The sequence below is a fragment of the Leptosomus discolor genome, chromosome 5 (assembly GCF_034619465.1).
Source record: "Leptosomus discolor isolate bLepDis1 chromosome 5, bLepDis1.hap2, whole genome shotgun sequence".
Taxonomy (NCBI): Eukaryota; Metazoa; Chordata; class Aves; order Leptosomiformes; family Leptosomidae; genus Leptosomus; species Leptosomus discolor.
The window spans coordinates 29,626,111-29,645,372 of record NC_141395.1 but is presented as its reverse complement, the minus strand read 5'-3'; the positions used below and the strand labels follow the sequence as shown (position 1 = coordinate 29,645,372).

The 19,262-nt window shown below is 40.4% G+C and overlaps 1 protein-coding gene across 1 annotated transcript; it reads right to left on the bottom strand.

Annotated features, from left to right (window-relative positions):
• Nucleotides 1–2,849: 2,849 nt before the first annotated feature.
• Nucleotides 2,850–17,793, bottom strand: CPO (carboxypeptidase O). The gene is made up of 11 exons (XM_009955768.2): nt 17,714–17,793; nt 14,431–14,506; nt 13,886–14,010; nt 11,234–11,348; nt 10,084–10,185; nt 9,247–9,351; nt 8,502–8,612; nt 7,241–7,331; nt 5,305–5,507; nt 4,339–4,423; nt 2,850–3,118 (listed from the first exon to the last, which is right to left on the bottom strand). The coding sequence occupies exons 1-11, from the start codon at nt 17,791–17,793 to the stop codon at nt 2,850–2,852; spliced, it is 1,362 nt and encodes a 453-aa protein (XP_009954070.2).
• Nucleotides 17,794–19,262: the final 1,469 nt, after the last annotated feature.

Sequence of the window (19,262 nt, the reverse complement as noted above, 5' to 3'; positions counted from 1 at the left end):
GTGCAATGATAGTTCCTAAAAGGGGCTGTAAGCGCTCATTGCAGCACATCTGTTCTGCAGTGGCAACAGGGGCAAGGTGCTGCTTCCACACAACCGGCATTTGTGGTTTCACTATGCAAAGTTGGTGAGTCATTGCTGACAGATCCAAGGACCTGAAAACCCAGGCATGACCAATGTGCTGACAGCAGCAGATATTCTTCTAGATAATGACTATTGCCAAATATCTCTTTTTTTTTTTTTTTTTTTCTGGTGAAATCTTCCTCTCTGCTTCTATGATTCTTGAATGCTGGGCATGCTGGAGGCAAAATCTCCCCTCACCCCTCTGCCTAGGTGCCATGTGCAGGGGCATCTTCTCCTGCCTGATGGTGGTTATTACAACAAGAGGAGATGATGAGGGACTGAGCTAGTCCACAGAAACTTGCTAATTAACTTTGGCACACACCTGGTTGTATCTTATAGTGGTAAACAATTTTATCAAAACATACCCAAGGTCAGCAAAAGCAGCTCCCTTCCTGTCTGGCTCTAGGCATACAGGCTGTGCAATGTCTCTCAATCCAGTAAAGAAGCCCTGGCATTTTTGTACTAGCGTAGTCATAGGTTAGTTTTGGAAAGTGCTTGGTGGCAGCCCAAGCTTGGGTTGGCTTTGGCAAGATGAGCGTGTGGGCATCAGTCCCTAGAGGGCACTGCCATCTGCTGCTGGTGGCACAGAGGAGCTTCATCTCCATTTGCCAGCAAATGGCTATGAAACACTCGTGGTCAAACCCCACTTGCTTAAAGACAGCTCACAGTCATGGGCCAGATGAACTCGTTTCTTACAGTTCCAAAGACACAATATACAAATAGAAATATAAAGACTTACAAGTCCCATCCTAAACGAAACATAAGTTTGGGGAGTGATGCTCCTGTGGGGACAAGTGCTAATTAGTGACACCTTCTGCTGCAGAGCCCAGCAACAGACGAGTCTTACTGTAAATGAGTGGTTGGTCTGGAAGGACTATGCTCTGGGGAACCTGCAGGAGTTAGACAGATTTAGCTACACCATTTGGTAATAATCTGTGGACAATAAACACAGGAGCTAAGTTTGGTCAACAGTACAGTCAAAATAAGAATTAAGATATGCTTTGGGAAAATGACTGCAAGATTTTCTTTTTTTCTTTTTTTTTTTTGACAACAATACCATGGCCAAGGGATGCGCATTCTTCTCTTGACAGCGTTGGAACATAATTGCACTAGAGAATTTTCCAGGTTCTGCCACAGACCCTCTACGAGATCTTAGTTGAGACTCTGAGTCTTGCTGTACTTTATAACTGAGGACAGTAATATTTCAGTCCTCTCAGTGTCCTTTATCTATGAGTTTTCTAGCAGAAGCTCTTGATTTGCATTTGCCATCAGTAGCCTTCAAGCAGTCAGGGGAGAAAGAAAGCATTCTCTTCCCCAAAGTTGGAAATATTTTGTTTAAAATCTCTGGTTAGAACACTTTCAGTTTTCAAGCAGAATCTTGAAATTTGCTAAGAAAATCAGATATTTACTACAAAATCCTTTTTTTCCCCCCTTTTTTTTTTTTTTTTTTTTCTGGACTCTTCATTTTCTACAGGAAAAAAAATAATCTGTCCTATTATCTGTAACAGCCAAGCCTGGTGGACATATTTCTGGGATGTGGGACTCCTGGATTCAAAAGCAGACAGTACAGGTTAAAATAAGTCTTCTCTATTTCAGTGAATTCCCTGCACCCTCTGGTGTTGGCTATAAAAACACAGAAGCTCTTTCCTTGGCGTTTCCTTTCGTGTGGCTCAGGCGGAGGGTCCCTGCTTAATAGGTTGAAACGTTTCCTTTCCTCTGGCACTCCATTGAGCTTCCAGCTTTGCATGAGGATCCCAGGCAGATCCCTGCAGTCTGCAACCTCTCCCAAATCATGGAGAACAACAGGGCCCCAGTCCTTCTGCAGAGTCAGCCCCAAAGGATTAAGGTGGTTTGTAAGAAAGGCACCCCTCTGTAAATAGACTTTCTTTATGTACCATCTGTAGTGAAATTGCATAGGAGTCTGTTTTTAGGAGAGTATTTGTTACCACCAGTCACACAATTTTGGAAGTTCAAGATGCAAATAAATCACTCTGTAGTCTGCTCTGTAGGAGTAGCACCCTATCCTCATCTCCCTTTTCCCTTTCCTTTTTATATTTTTGAAGGATTTGTGCAGTTTCTATCTACAATAATCTGACTGCATCTAAGTAACAGGGCCATACCTCTTGTTTGGCCCCACACACTTGCACCAGCTTGACTCTTCAGCTTGTTTCAGGATGCTGTTGATGGTTGCCTGATTATCACCTTTCACCAGCTTTCAAGGCCCTTTATTTTCTGGTAAATTCCAATGTGGCAGTTTAGGGAAGGAAGGTGGATGTCAAGGAAGCTGTCCAATTTCTGTAGTCAGAATGGGGGACATTTATGTCTCACAGGTGTCCTGCTGATGCCAGCAAGGCCCAGGAGTCAGCGCAGTCAGGCAGTGGGGAGAACTGTGACACAGCAGGTCTGTGGCTGACAGAAGGGCTGTATAGGCCTAGGTGAGCTCCTGAAAACATGGTGAAGAACCAGGGAGTAATAGTGTTCTTTCCCCATGCGTACTTTAGCTGGCTTCTTGCAGAGCCAGGAAGTGAAGCTTGGAAATTGCCACAGCTCTTCATCCTTTCCTCCTTCCCTAAAACATAGCTATCAAAACCACAAGTGGATGCTTATATTTTGTGGGATGAGCCTTTATTGAAATACTTGACATTTAGTTCCTCTGATCATGTAATTTTGTCTTTTCAAAGGGACATTATACTTTGCGTGGGAGTCTTGCTGGGTTCGCTAAGCCGGTTTTAAGAAACGGTCCAGGTAAGTACAACAGTCAGGCAAAGGCTCAGGCCCAGGCTGCCAGAGGTCAGCATCACAGCCCCACCTGGGAAATACTTCTGATCAACATAGTCTATGATAGTTGTCACAGCCAACATAGTCTCCTCACATGTGGGCTGGATCTGGTCAGAGGGTAGAACAAATCCATGAGTACCCTTGTCTCGCAGTTCAAATGTGTAGGAGAAAGGAATGCCAATCATGTGAGCCCAGTCCCGTGAGGAGCCTGAATTACTGTCTGTGAATTTAAAAATAGAGGGGAGATATATGTATTAAGCACGATTCTTTGAAAATACTTCTTGCTAGATGCTAGTTAATGCAAGATTATACCAGAATCCCTGAACTAAGCAGTAACTGTATATTGCTGTGACATAGAGAGCAGAGTTTCTAGGTGCTGCAATTCTTAATTATAATAAAAGTCTTCTATGGAGATTCCTAAGTGAAACAGTCCTCCGTAAGATGGTATTGTACAATAACAGGCAATGAGTTCCAGGGATTCTGTGTTTTTAGCATTTTACTGTGATCAGTGTAGGGTACAAGATGGATTGGCCATTTATCTGTTCTGGTACTTCATTTCCTACATTGACACTACCTGGAATTTCTTTCTGGAATTTCTTTCTGGAAATTCAAGCATAATTTTTGTCAAGCCTGAAAAATTTCTAGCTACTCCCTGTATCACGGTTCATCTGCCTCATGGATCTTTTTTCTTACCTATTCAGTATAAGTACAAACCCTGGCAAAATGCAGTCCTCGTTACCTTATACTTAGACCGCATTGCTCGTGCAGTAGGTGAGTCGTGTGACTCAGGGACTGGCACAGACACTGTGGATATGCAAAACCACATGGGTACTGGAGCCAAGTACTTACTGTTTTGAGTGATTAGTGTGCCTTATTGCTTACAGGGAAAAGATTGGGTTTACCAGGGAGTTTCTAGGGCCCTCTAGTCCTCTACATAAAGGGTGTCAACTAGTATCAGTCATGATGGTGTGTTCATGATGTGGCTATCCAGTGTATTAGGAACAAGGCTGAAACCAACATATTTCATGCAGAACTGCAAGCAGCTGCCGTGTGATAATGTCTGATGAAGTAGCTATAGACCTGATTGGGATTTTAATTTTTCCTTGGCTCCAGTGAAGACAAGTAGGAGTTTTGCTGCTGACTTCAGCAGGGTCAGGATGATCTATCACCAATCTCCTTCTGTCCCCTGTGATGTATCTGTGAGGAATTCATGTAGGAGCTAGCTTCTGATCAATGCTTCCTTCCTTCCCACAGTCAGCTTTATAACGGACAGTGTTATCTTGTATTCAAATGACTGCTGCTTAGATGTTCCACCGAACCAGCTCATTAAATATTACTCAAAGAGGAAACTCAGCAAAACAGTACTTACTGATGCCTGTGACACAAGAGTGACTCTCTTTGAAAAGCAGAGCAATCAAAGGGAAACATAAAGAAACTTACATAATATTAAAGCGGTTGATCCTACTTCATAGCTGGTCCCATACTTTCCCATTAGGGCAGCAGCTGCTTTCTCTGCAACATGCATCTGTAAGTTCAAAATAGGAACTATTTTGTCATTGTTATCAGTGCCAGTACCTTTGGCAATTAGTTTGAGTGGATCAAAATTTTTGTCTCTTTTGGCTTTACGTTTACATATGATCAGCTTTAAGTTTTGATATTGTTAGTTCAGGACTTTAGGGAAACCCATTACAAACATTTGGGCAAATTGTTCTTTTTTTTTTTTTTTAATGCAAATTACATTAAAATTTTAAAAAATTACTCTGCTATTAGGTAGAGAAGGTATTTACTTTGTTGTGAAGCTAGAGGTCTGTAGTTTGGAGAATTGGAGTCTGTGCTGTATTGCATACTGATACTGACTACAGCAGTGATTGATTTCTTACATTTGTTATATTGCCATAGACTCTGTATCCCACCATCTTTAGAACCTGAGCCATAGACAGATTAAATGACTTCTCCAATGACCCATGTGAAATCCAAACCCAAGTCACTGAGAGAAGTAACCAAGAAGTAGGTGCCTACTTTGCTCCCTTTCTTCTAGTGAGCATATTTGGAATACCCTTTCTGGACACAATCGTGACAACCATGTGTGTATAATGTGCTAGCATCCTAAAGTGCAGATTCATTCTTGTATGCATTAAGAACTTGATGCACTTCTCCACTTACCTTGCATTGCAGTAACCCTGTCTGTAATAGTTCACTTTTCCTGATTAACATGAAGGACTGGGATTAATTTTGAGGCAGATAAACCTTGCTGATACTGCACAGAGTGACAGTAACTCTGGGAGCCAAGACCCTGAATAAACCTAGCTCCTCTGAAGGAAAGGCAAGAGGGCAAATAGAGTTATGCCACATGCTACTGCCTGTACTTGTTCTCTAAAAGTGTAGAAGATGAATGTTTTGCTCTACCAGTTCTTCACTGTTACTTGGAGGTTTAGTTGTGGAACCATATGGAGTGAGGATGTACTGTCCATAGGAATGAATTGTTAAGTAGCACAAAATGTCACTCTTCTTCCTTTCGATAAGCTGAGCCACAGCTCTTGTCTCCGGCTCTGATTCTGGTCCAGATCCACAGAAGATTTCACTGCTGCAATTATAAGAAACACCAATACCTGGAGAGGAATACAAAAAATGAATCAAAGTGTTGTCCCAAAACTTGTGGGATTTTTTACCCAGTGTGCAAGCCAATAACATGCAGAGTCAAAGTATTAGCTATTTATTAGCAGTTCTGTGCAGAAAGGGGTGCTAGGGGATATTTCTGCAAAGCTAGCATACCCAGCGTTGAAACTGTCATTCATTTGAGACCCCTGTCATCATTTGGGACCCCACCTAGTGTCCAGCTCTGGACCCCTCAATACAAGAAGGACATGGACCTGTTGGAGCGGGTCCAGAGGAGGGCCACAAAAATGATGAGGGGGCCGGAGCACCTCCTCTATGAAGACAGGCTGAGAGAGTTGAGGTTGTTCAGCCTGGAGAAGAGAAGACTCCAGGAAGACCTTATAGCAGCCTTCCAGTACCTGAGGGGGGGCCTACAGGAAAGGTGGGGAGGGACTGTTTACAAGGGCACGTAACAATAGGATGAGGGGCAATGGTTTTTAAACTAGAAGGAGGTAGATTTAGATTGGGTATTAGGAAGGAGTTCTTTACCATAAGGGTGGTAAAGCACTGTAACATCTTGCCCAGAGAGGTGGTGGAGGCCCCATCGCTGGAGACATTCAAGATCAGGCTTTATGGGGCTGTGGGCAACCTGATCTAGCTAAAGATGTCCCTGCTCACTGCAGGGGGGTTGGACTAGATGACCTTTGGGGGTCCCTTCCAGCCCAATGCATTCTATGATTCTATGATTTATACGTTGTAAATTAGCATAATTAACATATTAATGATTTTTCAGGTTTTCATTGGTGCTCCTAGTTTCTTCTTTTAAAGCTGATTGGTGTAAATTACCTTTTTCTTCACTTCAAGGTACAGTAATTTTTAATTCTACTGTACAAGCTCAGTGGGTGAGGGTCTTTAAACGGAAGCAGGTATCCTAGCTTCTAGAGGTGTATTTTTCATATTATAATTAGCTAAGTTGAACTAGAGGACAAGATTTCAACTGATGCATGCAATTTGGCCAGGTTTCTTGGGCAATCAGCCCACTAAAGTCCCTGGTTCTTCGTTTTAGGTCCCTTTGTTCCTTCTATCCCACTGTCTTGTCAAGAACTGTTTACTGACGTGATTTACATCAGTTACTTATTTTTGTTTCTTAATTAATAAAGAATTACAAACCTAAAGATTTCAGTATCAAAAGGAGAGACATATAAATGCCAGTTCAGAGGGAACAGAGACATTTACCTCAGAGTATTAAGGCGTGTATTGATGTGGGCAGGGAGACTAGACAGCTCCGTGGGACTTTCACATTTTACTCTGTTGGTAGCAACTAAAATTTGCTACAAGACTGAAATATTTAATGCACATTTACAGGCTGGCTGCAATGAAAACACTCTGACACTGCCACAGTGTACCACCTGCCAGGGAAGCTTTGGAGGCTCCTTGAAATTCATGGCAAACACAAATACTGGCTGTTAAGTGACTAACTCCTAACATCGCTGCCTAGAGCTGATGGTTGCTCCTGCAGTGAATTACAGCTATAGTTATATAAACAGCAATTTTCTGCTCACAAGAGTAAATGCCACTTGAAAGTCAATGACTTAATATTTTTACAAACCAGTTTTTTTATTTTTACATATGTCTTGATGACAACAAGATGAGTATTCCTTTCTTATAGGACTTCATCTTATTTCAGAGACTAGTTATTACTCTTGCTTTACGTTTGTGTTCCTGACCTGAAATACTCAGAACTTACTGCCCCAGGAGGAATTGAAGTTTCGGTTCAGATCTGTCCCGTAGCAGGTGCCATTCATATGTGGAGAACGGTTTTTCCTCCACAAACGATCCTAAACAAAAGTAACTTCAGTTACACAATGACAACTCAATGATCCATAGGGGCCTGGTGATAATATGTTGTAAAGACTCCTTTATTTTAGGCCTCTGTATTCTGCGTAACTTTTGCATTGTAAGAGTGCAACTCTGTGTGCAAGGGTGATAAAGCTTAGTGGTAGAACATTTTATCTGCTATAGCCATGCTGTCATCTTCCACAAGCCTGCATGCACCTTGAAATGAGCCTCCTGAGCTTTGAAAAAAAAGTTTTTCTTAGTAGTTTTTTTGGTAGTACTGAACTGCTTCTGTGCAGTGTTGCACTCCTAAGAAAGGCTTGGCATTGTGAGGGTACCTCTGTGTCCAAGAGATGGTAGCTGAACTTATGTTTGTTTCAGATTCACTTAGATGAATGCTTTTTTTGTCAGCTAATCTTGCTGCTGCTTCTGGATTCCCTGCTATACTCACTGCTATACTTGGTTCTCTGCAGACCTCACTGTACTGCCTGTATGAGCTTCCCAGCTGAATTACCTGTGCCTCCAAGTGCAATGTGTGGTATGCCCCAAACCTGCTGGGAAGCAAGCTGGGAGACAGCAGGATCTGCATGGTGGTAGGCTGAGCCTCTTGGGCCATGCTGAGGTCCTGCGCTAAAAGGTGTTTCAACTGGGCTTAGGAGCATGGAAGTGTGGTGAGAGTTGCTAAAGACCATCATTTTGCATTATCCTCCATATCAGAAAAGGAAGATTATTTGGGAAGGCACACCTATTTCAAAACCAAATAGGCCAATTATCCTGTCTCATGCTGCAAAGGTGCGTAGACACATCTGCTAGTTGAGATCTCTTGCGAAGAATGACTGACTCCTCCAGACATGCTTAACTCAACCAACCCTTGAGCTGTTAGCAGGGAAGTAAGTCTATCCCCAGAAACCCAAAAGCAATTGATCCTGTGGTTTTGTCCTCTCTCTTCCCAAGAGTCATGACATTTGCTAGGAATTTTTAGCCCCAAAGTCTCAAGAAACTGCTGATTTACCAGAATAAACAAAACCTCTCTGCCATGAGAGGATTTGTGTGAGTAACAGTTCTGTCAGTGTTCTCTATTTAAATATAATTGTTATGATTGTGTCCAAAATTAACAAAACATGCTATGCACATGTAACTTTCAGTCTAGTTTCTGGATTTTCACTACTTACTTTTTCCCAGGAATAGATGTAGCCATCAATATTGAGGACTGGCAAGACATAGAGGTCCAAATTCTGCAGAAATCTGCTTATCTTTGGGTCAGATTGGTAATTTTGAAGAATCTGAAAAGAAAAAATACAGAGGACTGAGCAGAGAGTCTAGTGGTAATCACTGGAAAGACCTAGTTCAGAACTATCATCAGGGTATCACTCACTCTTGGATATCACCATGGTATCCAAGATCTACTTGATCCCCAGATATGCTGAGTTATCTACCTTTTGCCATTAACAAAGTGACAGTGTATCCAGTTATAGTGTACTTCATATAGATACAGTTTGCAGGTATGAAAGCTGCATGACAGAGTACCTGTGCACCAGGTACTTTCAGTACATGTGGAACATTGCTATACCATATCTTAGGGTTGCTTTATTCCAGGGGGACTGTGGCTTTGTGATGAAGGGAGGCTTGATCCAAATGCCACTGTGGGAAATGGAGAGATTGCTATCAAGTTCAGTGGCTTTGGAATCAGTTCAGCTGGGGAAAAGAGTATGCTGACAAATATTGTCCCATATCTCATCTCAAACTGTGATTTGGATTTAGGTCTCCACAGGTATCTGTACTATGTACTAGTTTTGAAAATCATATTTTAACAGAAAAACAGGAAAAGCGTAACTCTTGGTACCATGATAGAGAACTGAAGTATCCAAAGTGATTTTTTTTTTTTTTAATTATCTAAGTGGAAAAATGAGGACTCACTTCTTTTACAAACCACTGGCAGAAGGCTGGAGAGATCCATTCTCTGGCATGAATCCCACAGTCCATCCAAATGATCTTTTTGGTTTTATCTGATGGCTGACTGATCTGAGAGAGTGTAAAAATGATCATTTGTAATACTGTTACATTACAATAAAATAGCCTAGTGTAATACAGAAAGAAAAGGATTTGCCTTGATATGTCGTTGAGCCATCTGAGATTATTATTATCACAGACATCGTTATGACAAGCTCTCCTTCCCAATAACCCCATCTCCGTAGCATCATAGCAACAGTTTCTTTTTCGTTTATATTAGTCATTCATGGGACTAGTTATTCTTACTTTGGGATCCTTTTTTTTTAGAAGGGAAAGCACAAAAAGGCAGGGAATCTAATTTTACACAGTGATGGGAACAGATTAGACAATAAGTAATCCAATTATTAAGACTGTGGTTTTTACTAGAGTGTTTGATAAAAAAAATGTCATGGAATACTCCTAGCAGAAAGGCTGTTTGCAATAAAAAGTAATAGAAACAACAAACCAAAACTCTTTATCCTCATACACAGCTGTTGCCAAGCTAGTTTCAGCTTGATTTGTATTTCTAAATGAGAGTTCAGTTAAATTTATTATTTTCACTGCATAATAGCAATAGCCAGGTTATGGTGATAGTGTATATGAAAGTTGGCAAATCTAACTGTGCTGTAGAGGAGTAAAGCCATCTCCTGGTTTTTCAGTGAACTGGAATGAGCACTGTCTTAGGAAAGATCTGAATCCTGTCTTCTCCTGTATACTTTTTTGTGAAGATACCTTTTCTTCATTTTAATAAAGTTCCTTCCTTACCTGCAGATAATACATTGTTCGATTCTCAATTGTCTTCCCCAGGTAGTGCTGAGTCACCAGCTCACTGTTGGACTTCTGGATCTGAGTCATCCATTGATAAATCTGAAATAGTCGCAGAGAATTCTTCACCCAAAGTGAGAGTTTCCTTCTCTTTCCCACCTCCATTTCCAGACTAAAGCATTTTCTTTTGCTTAGACAAGCAACGTTTTCCTCGGAGCTTATTTCAGTTTGTGATACCACTTAACACTCATGGAAGGCCTTTCACTTGCCTCTGAGAAAAGGCATGGTCATATCTCACTGGATGTTAAAATATTACATCACTGCAATACAATACTGATACTCTATTCTGGATCTCATTCAACGTGATCATCCTATTGGGCATCTTTCTGTTGAATTCATTAGACATGGAACCACATCATCAAATCTTCAGAACAGTATTACAGTCTCTTCCCTATCAGTACTGATTTTCCACATCTGAGGTCAGCAGCAATCATCCCCAATGGGTAGCTCCAACAAAATACATATGAGGATTGATTCTGCTCTTTCACTCTTATTATGTGGCTAGGAGGAAGAATACCACCATGCTCTGCCTTTGTCCAGGCTTACCCACTGGTCTGTGAAACATAGCACTAAGATGTCTTCACGACCCACCCTCATGACATTATTCTCTCCTGAAATGTCAAAAACCTGTCCTTAAATTACTTCTTTCTACAGGTCTCCCACTGTTCACCTCTTCTTCCTCACTGGGACTCCAGAGACCATAATAGTCATTGCACTTCACATTTGGCTCATCATCAAATGTACTGGGGCTTAAATGAATAAATACTAGAGATAATGATAAAAGAAAGGTAGCAAATCAATTAACTGAACCCCAGAATATTATTTGCAAAACAATATGGCTGCTTCACACAGAGCATTTAGATTTTGGTCAGGGAGGATTTGAGGATTTGATCACAATCAATGGCAAATTCATGTTCACTTCAACCAGGCCAAGATTCTAGTTAAAGAGTAAGGAGTGATTCTGCAAAGAAAGCCAGAAAGAACTCCGTTGACTTCAACTGAGCTTTCTGCAAGCACAGAGAGTTGCTTGCTGTGGCATTTACAAAATAGCAGCATCAGAGAGAGCAAGCAGACTTGGGTTCCTCTTTACCTCTTCCATTGGATGATATTCAGTATAGACATAACCTTCTGGGACTTGCCTGTGGCTGCTCCTCTCCCTCGGCATGCTCTGATCCACAAGTTCCTGCACGTCAGGTATTAGGACTCTGAGGGAAGGGGAAGGGGGGAGACAGAAAAGTAGACAATTCCTAACAATTACTGCAGAACTATCATGATGGGTACATTGCTTACATCAACAAATTAAAGGATTTAGTCTCTTACGTTGTGGACTGCCTGGCAAATTCATTACCATCAGTATAATAGTTACTTTCAAGTAAGAGAAAGTTCAAAGTACTGAGATTTTCAATGGGTTTTAACAATAAAGTTATAATTTTACCAGATTATTTTTTTTTTTAAAGATTGACAATTTCCTACAGAAAAAAATGTTCAATATCTTTCTTTTCTTCACACTTCTGGGCAAAACTCTAGAATAGCACCTTTTGGGAAAAGGATGGAAAAGTGAAAAAATTAAGATTAGTGTTTCATTGTATTTTATGGAGACATTTTCAATTTGCAAAGACTTCACAGAAGTATTCATTGCAATTTGCAAAAATCAGAACAAAACACTTCTTCCCTTCAAAAAGCTATTCTTCCTTTTTAGCTATGAATTAGTTCAGAGATTAGTATAGCACAGGTGTGATTCCATGATCAAGGGAGTCAATAAAACCTTTTCCTTGGCTTCAAAGGACTTTGGATCATGCACTGTGCTTTCTCGCTGCGATCAGCCCTTGTAACAGTGTTACGAATCTGTGCTCATTGTGAACGTTTGCGATAAGACAATTGCAAAGGCCGCTTAAACATTGTTGACTTCAAACGCTGTGAGTGCTAGTAGGCTGTTCTGCTGACAGTAGCACTGGTCGGCATCTCTGGAAACTTCGCATAAGAAACTTTTAAGAGTAGTTACAGCTGACTTTCACTCTGAGCTTTGATGTTTATTCACATCTGAACTTCAAACTAGAATTCAGGCAGTGCAAATTCCCATGAACTGAAACCACGCACACAAAATGCCTTATCAGAGCTCTGGAGAATTGAAATCCCGAAGTCTGACACAGTCAGAATATTGATGTCCTGATTATAATTTGTCGTTTATGTCTCTATCATTATATACCTAACTGTCATGTTACCTTCCTTTCATGTCAACTGCTTTCTAAAAGGTGGTTCCTGCTTTGAATCTGTTACAGGAGCTTTAACTCTAACATTGCTGTACTCATCTTAACCCCTTTGCAATAGAAAGCCAAAATTTGACTAATAAATTATCCATCTCTGTCTTTAGGACCCTACACAAGGTGGATACAGTTCTGGCTCCAAACCAAGGGGGAAAAAAAAAAAAAAAGAAAAAAAAAAATTAAGCTGCTAACTTTAGTTTAGTCTTTAAATTTCCACTAGAATAAGTTGAAACAACTAGAAAATGAAGAGCTTTGATATAAATGAGAGGTTAAATATCTTCTGGAATATTGTCTAAGTCCTGAATGAAACCTGATGCTAGATCATTTGTACTGGCTCCCACCTCATCTCTCTCCATCTCTGGTTGTCAGGGCATCACACTTACTAAAAAGAATTTGTCAGGCAAGATGCAGGATGTCAAGATCAGCTTTAACTCTAAACAGCTTTGAAGCAGCACGGATCCTTCTTTAACTTACCTTTGATTGGTAAATGTCAGTATATGTCCATAGGCTGTTTGTCACCAGCCCTGAATGACTACAGGATTGTTTATATGAAATATAGCTAGCTACTGGTTACATGAAAGAAAAAGTCAGTTCCAAATGGGAATGGGACTGTGTGAGGAATAGATCTTATTTAATCCCATTTGGCTTTATAAACAGTCTTTTTGTCTGGATCAGATCTTCTGGTTGAAAGTTGAAGCGTGGCAGTTAGTGAAGGTGTGTGGTTGGGTAGGTGCGATAAAGCATCACAGACCATTTGCAGCTCATGGCTCCCAACTGTGTGTGCAGTGGGGACCTGCCACCAGGACCTTTGTCCCAGGCTGGGATGTTTTTGTTTGGCTGGATGGTGTCAGGAAATTCGGTAGAGGGGGGCGGGGGGCAATAGGGTCAGGAAGCTGCAGCTTTGAAGAAACTGGCTGAATATTCTCTTTGAAAAGGCTCTTCTCCAACCCAGAGGAGGAATAAAAGACAAGGAAGGGCAAAGGAGAGCTACAGAGACTGATTCTCTGCAGTGACACTGATTAAACCTGTGGGTTCTCCAAAATAAGGAAGACCCTGTGTTCCAGTACCCGTGCTTTCCAAGAGCAAAGCTTGCTCCTAAGTCATGATTGTACCAAGTTTGGCTTCCTGACTTTAGACTAAAAAACAGTCATACATCTGAGTGCCATCCTCTGCCACTGAGAAGGCAACAGCAGGAAACAAGACATATTGGGCTGTCTCAGTTTCCAGCTCCAAATTCGCAGTCCAGGCTAGTCAGAAGGTGAATAAACAGGACATAGGAGAATGTGATTTTAAAACTAGAAGGTATATATAGCATCTGTGCATTGGGCAGATCAAGGTAAGCTGGAAGCACTTGGAACAAAGGTTGGGTCCTATGATCAGTACTTGCTGACTGTTCATTGGAAAGGGCTAGGTCCTTTTGTGATAACAAGGAAGATTGTTACAGCCACCCTTTCCCATCAGGAAATTAGAGGTCTTACTTGTAGGAGATCATATGCTGATCTAAGCTGTCTTTCACCTCCTGCACCAGAGGGGCTGGGACCCTTATGTGCAGGTTTTCTCCAGCCCAGATGTCTTCAGGCAGCAGGGGCTTCCACAAATCCAGCTGTGCAGAGGAGAAGAAAGAAATGCACAAATGAAGCTCTGTTTTCAGAATGAGAAAATACATTTAAGATGGAGTAGCTGCATATCAGTAAATGGAAGAAGTTTTCCTTCAAATTCTCCCCTTAACTATTCTCCAACCATCTGTTCATAGAGTGTGCAGCCCAGGCTTAGTGTTTCTACTGACTCAGGCACTACTAATGAGGAGCAGCACCTTCACAGAGCCAGTCCAGGAAACTAACTTCTTCCCATAAATTCCTTCAGGTAGTGGAAGGGCAATTCCACCCTACACTAAGAAAAAAAAGTGTAGGTAGAGCTTTTTCAAGTTTACTTTAACCTTCATTCCTGTCCAAATTTACATGCAAATCTGTTTTACAGCGCAAGACCCCACTCTGCTTTTTGGGCACACATGGTTCTTACTCACCAGTAAAGTGCTGCAAAGATGCTGAAGATGCTGGACTTGCTGAAATGTTTCTGGCACAATATGCAAAACCTGATCCCTGGAAATTCAACAGAGGAACAAGATCAGTTTTAATGTCTATTAAAGTATCCATGATTTCATAAGTCAAAAGGAGCTATTTTGTTATGTAGAAGGAAGACAGAGCATGTAACTGAGTGCTGTTCCAGCAAATACATGTGTAAGTGATGAATTCCTGGAACATTTTATCTACAAATAGGACCAAGTGATGTGAGTTTTCTGTTGCTGGAGCATTAGGTTAACTCTGCTTCCTTGCCAGTGGCAATTCTTTATTCATCATACCAGCTTCACTAAAGCCAACTGCTTGCATGGGCCCTGGTGTGTGTTTCTGCCTTTGCAAGACCAGGGCCAAAATCAGATCATTGGTAATATTTAATAAACTATTTATTTGATAAGATGTGACTTTTTTTTTCTCCTGATTGGGAATTATTCAGTTATTCCAGATAGACTTGGTGCTTTGCTGATCTACTTCAGCATGCAAAAACATTAGATAGACATGATAAATAACATTGTTAAGAGCTTGAGATGCTCACGTGTCGTGAGACTAGCCAATTTATTTCACAAACAGTGAACAGTGTGGTCTCCAGAGCAGCATATTCTCACTCAATTCACAGGAAACAAAAATTTCTAGTACGGAATCTGTCATTTTATATTTCTAGAAAAGACATACAGATCTGGTGTCTGAGTATATATTTTCATGAGGCCTCATGAAACTTTCATTTACCACAGGCTTAATCTAAAAAAATACTGAAAGTTTACAAAGAACAAATTAAATGGTTGGAAATACAGAAAAAACAAATCTGTATGTTCTATTAAAAATCCTTCGTAAGTATTTTTCTCTTTTTTTTTTTGGTGTTCATTCAGACCAACTTTCCAGGACTCATAGCAAGTATGACATTTCTAATGAAAGGGTTTCATAATGAGGAGTGGATTTTGACGACTATATTATATTGCTCAAAGGTGAGATAGCAGTTATCCACTACTGATGTGACAGAATGGGGAACCCAAGACATGTTTGTATTTGTTAGTAACCAACAACTACTGCTTCACAGTCTCCTTCAAGTGGCTTCAATGGGCCTTGGAGCCTTTACAGGATAAGTACAAAAAAAGAGAAAATTTTACGTTTTAAAGCTTTTATAACAGCAATTCTTATTGCAAAAGCCTTGCATGCCTTTTTTTTAAAGCCATGGTCATTATGGTCATCGATATAATATGTTCTCATCATCTGAACTGCAACTGCTGTCATTTGTGCTTCTATACACAAATGTACAATTATCAGCTTAATATACATGCAAATAGAATTCTCTATTCATTCACATTATCCACTGAAAAATAGGGGGATTTGGGGGTTTTTACATCTCTCTTGATAATATCACCTTTGCTGATAGAGAAACCTAGATCTTGATAGTTAAAATGGGCAGTTTACTACTGTTACAGGAGATGCTTATCTGTGGGGCAAAATGATTACATTTGCATTGCTAACGATTTGTACAACAGCCATGACATCTTTGTAATAAACCTTGTAGATGCAGGATAAACATCTTTGCTAGGAGAATAAACATCTCAGCTGCAGTTCAGAGTTTATTCTCTCTAAATGCCTGGGCTTGCTTTGCTCTTTGTGTATCAGGAAGGGAAACAATATCCTGTAATATCTTTCTATCCTCATTGACGTTATGTCTTAATTACAGAAAATGAAAGAAATGCCAGACAGTCAGATTGCTGCCAGATGGCCAGCTCATATTTACTGATAAACCTTTCACAATAGCCAGTGTGGAGACAAATAATTTTTAATAGTAAACTAAGATTAGAAAGCACACACTCATTTATGATTATGGCCTGGGATTTTCAGTGGAGAAGTGCAAAGTCAGCCCGTGTGACCACAGGAGAACAACAGTTTTTTAAAAGCTACAGTTAAGCTTTCTTACCAAATTAAAGGACTGTTCTCAGCACAAGCTGTGTTTCCTTGGATGCTCACAGATCGGATATTTCATTTAAGTGGTTGAACAGAGCGAATGACAACAAAAATGGGCTTTACTAGTCATTTCATCTTTCTGCAGGTGCTGCCCACCTGAAGTCACACTAACTATTTGATTAAGTGTGTTTTTAAATCCCATGCAAGTGCTCAACAGGTTCAGTCCTGGACAGCAGTTAGAAACAAAAACGAACACTACATCACCAAGGGTCTGTTGAATTCTCCTCAGTGAAATGGACAGGCTCTGACTGTGTCCCTAATACAAATCTAAAGACTAAACATTATACAAGGGAAATAACACACTTTAAAGTGAGGAGGAGTCACTCTGTATGCTCTGCCAGGAGCTTTGGCGGGAGAGTTGTTGAATGGGTATACTATGAAGGAACTTACTTGCAGTAGGTGTTGCTTGGTTTTCTCTCCTTTTTAAAACTATATTCTGGGGACATAATTAGTCTAGAGACATTCAGCACTGGGCTACTTTCTCTGTTTACTTTAGAAAATTCCGTGTATAAAGTTATATGTGGATAGCTGGCCTCCACACTATATTTGTGCCCCTCCTGTGCCTCAAAGGCAGAACAACCTATCCTGGTAAAGTTGAAGGTGAATGAAACAAAATTAGATAGGCAAACAGCGTAATTTTATATCACTCATTTTCTTACAAAGCAGAACTGAGAATGGAGAATACAGCAAAACTAGACATTCATACTTTTCGAAAACATTAATCAGTAATAAAAAACTTGATAATCTCATTCTCTGAACACCTTGGGGTGAAGATTGTCTGGACAAACTCTAGTAGCTTTTTTCTGCTATTGTTACAGATTTCCAACAGTGGTTCCCTATCTGAGCTGCTTTTGAGATGCCGTTTTTTTCACGTATCCTCAGCTGTCTTTTATTAATAGATACAATTTTGCTCAGTCATACCCCCCACTTTACACTCAGAAAAGGCATTTTATTCCTACAGCATCTGCTTTCAAAATTCATTATGAATTTCAGCTAATGGAAGCAGAGCATCCTGAGGTGCATTTGAGAGGCATTCTGTGTCTTCTATGGCTGCAGTCATATCTTTGTTGGCTTGGATTTGATTCACTCTTTCTTCACTTCCCACCTTTATGTTTTCTTTCCAAATCTTGCAAAGCTTACAGCTTAGTAACCCTAGCTCCAGGTTTTCAGTTCGTAATTGTTATTATTATTCTTACATGTAATTCTTGGGAATTTCACTGCATGCACAATTCTTCATGATACTCCATTCACACTCACCTGTCATATTGCAATTTCAAGCTGTGTTTTCCAGGAATTAGCATCCCCAGGGAAAAGATGATCCCAAGAAAAAGCTGCATCTTTGTGCAAAGAACCCAGCCCTGACAGTGCAGGACTAGAGAGACAGAGGATAGATCTGGACTGAAGGCTTTATTTGTGCAATTATGATATATAACGAGACTTATCTTGGAAGGGAACCTGCCCTTGTTGAATCATTAACTTCTCTTTTAAATAGTTCTAATTTTTCTTAATTCTCCAAGCTCTCTTTCACACCCTAAAACACAAACACGTACAAATAGCAACATTCTCACTGAAGCACTTCTAAGAAATAAGAAGATTTTTCTATATGTCACCTTCAAATCTTTGAAAATATTATGTGGCAGAGTTGGTAGTCATTGGAGAAAGTGTTACCTGCAAGGTCCGTGGCAACTAGTGAAGATTAGCTTATAAAAATCACAGGGATGGGAAGAACAAGAGAACAGTGTTAAAACAAGCCCCATCCTTGCTCTTTTCCTTCTTGTGTTTGTGTCTTTGTGGAGCACCTCTTTGACCTCTCAACTGCAATTCTGTCATATGCCTCCAAAAAGAGGACATGAAAGAAACAACCAACATTCCTGTAAAAGAGAAAGATGGGGACTTCAGGGTCTCGTCTAAACCAGATAGACTGAGTTGGACCAGAGTTGGACCAGCTCAGTCTCTGGCCAAAGACTGTCAACTTTATACTATCATAAAGAGTGTTTTTGTTATACACTCAAAATGGTAGACTAGTTACTGTCTCAAATATTTAATTTCTTGCTTAGTTCATGTATCAAGAGTATACAGTTGAATTCCTTCCTTAATAGACTACAGTTAGACATATAGCACAGTTCTGCAGAAATAAATTGTTTCTCAGCTTCTCTCTTGGATTAAAGCTATCCCATGGTGATTTAATGCAAAAACTGCATGGATTTTGCATTGAGTCCAGTAAGTCAGTTTGTTTGTGTACACATGCAATGGCCATGAACTGTAATTATGATATCTTTGTAAATCTTTCTCAGCAAAGTATGAAGTCCTCTTACGTTACTACCAAGGCTGTCATCAAGGAAACAGGCAAGAGAACTGTCCCAGTATGAAAGAGGAACAGCTTAACTCAAAAGTATGTTCTCACAAAACCAGGCTACATGCAAAAGAGTATGTCTTCTTCAAAAATCACAGCAGACCCATCCCATTTTATTGCCACACACTATAACTCGCTCAATAGCCTGAACCTGAAAATGGTGAATATTTCCCTCCAAGTAGATATCCAGCCCACAGTGACTTCCAGAAGAGCTGAAGGAAGTCTAGTTTATGGGATTAGAGGCAGCTCCATTTGTGAGGAATCAGGAAAACAAAGCCATGTTGGAAGACTATATTCCATATTGACACTCAGGGCATCTGCCCAGATAAGCTTTGCTTTTGCTTCCTTTGTCTCCACCACTGCTATGAGGCAGACTAATGTTTTGAAGTCTTCTTCAGTGTTGTTTGTGCCCTTTTACAAGAGCTGGCTTTGAACTGGGGTTCAATCCCTGAC

Excerpts from the sequence above, each read along its gene's own strand:
- CPO (XM_009955768.2), bottom strand. The coding sequence starts at position 17,793 with ATGCAGCTTTTTCTTGGGATCATCTTTTCCCTGGGGATGCTAATTCCT. Across the intron at positions 5,508-7,240 it reads CTTCAATTCCTCCTGGGGCA|GTATTGGTGTTTCTTATAAT; the intron begins GTAAGTTCTGAG and ends ATTCCTCTCCAG. Across the intron at positions 4,424-5,304 it reads CAAGTAACAGTGAAGAACTG|ATGCATGTTGCAGAGAAAGC; the intron begins GTAGAGCAAAAC and ends TTGAACTTACAG.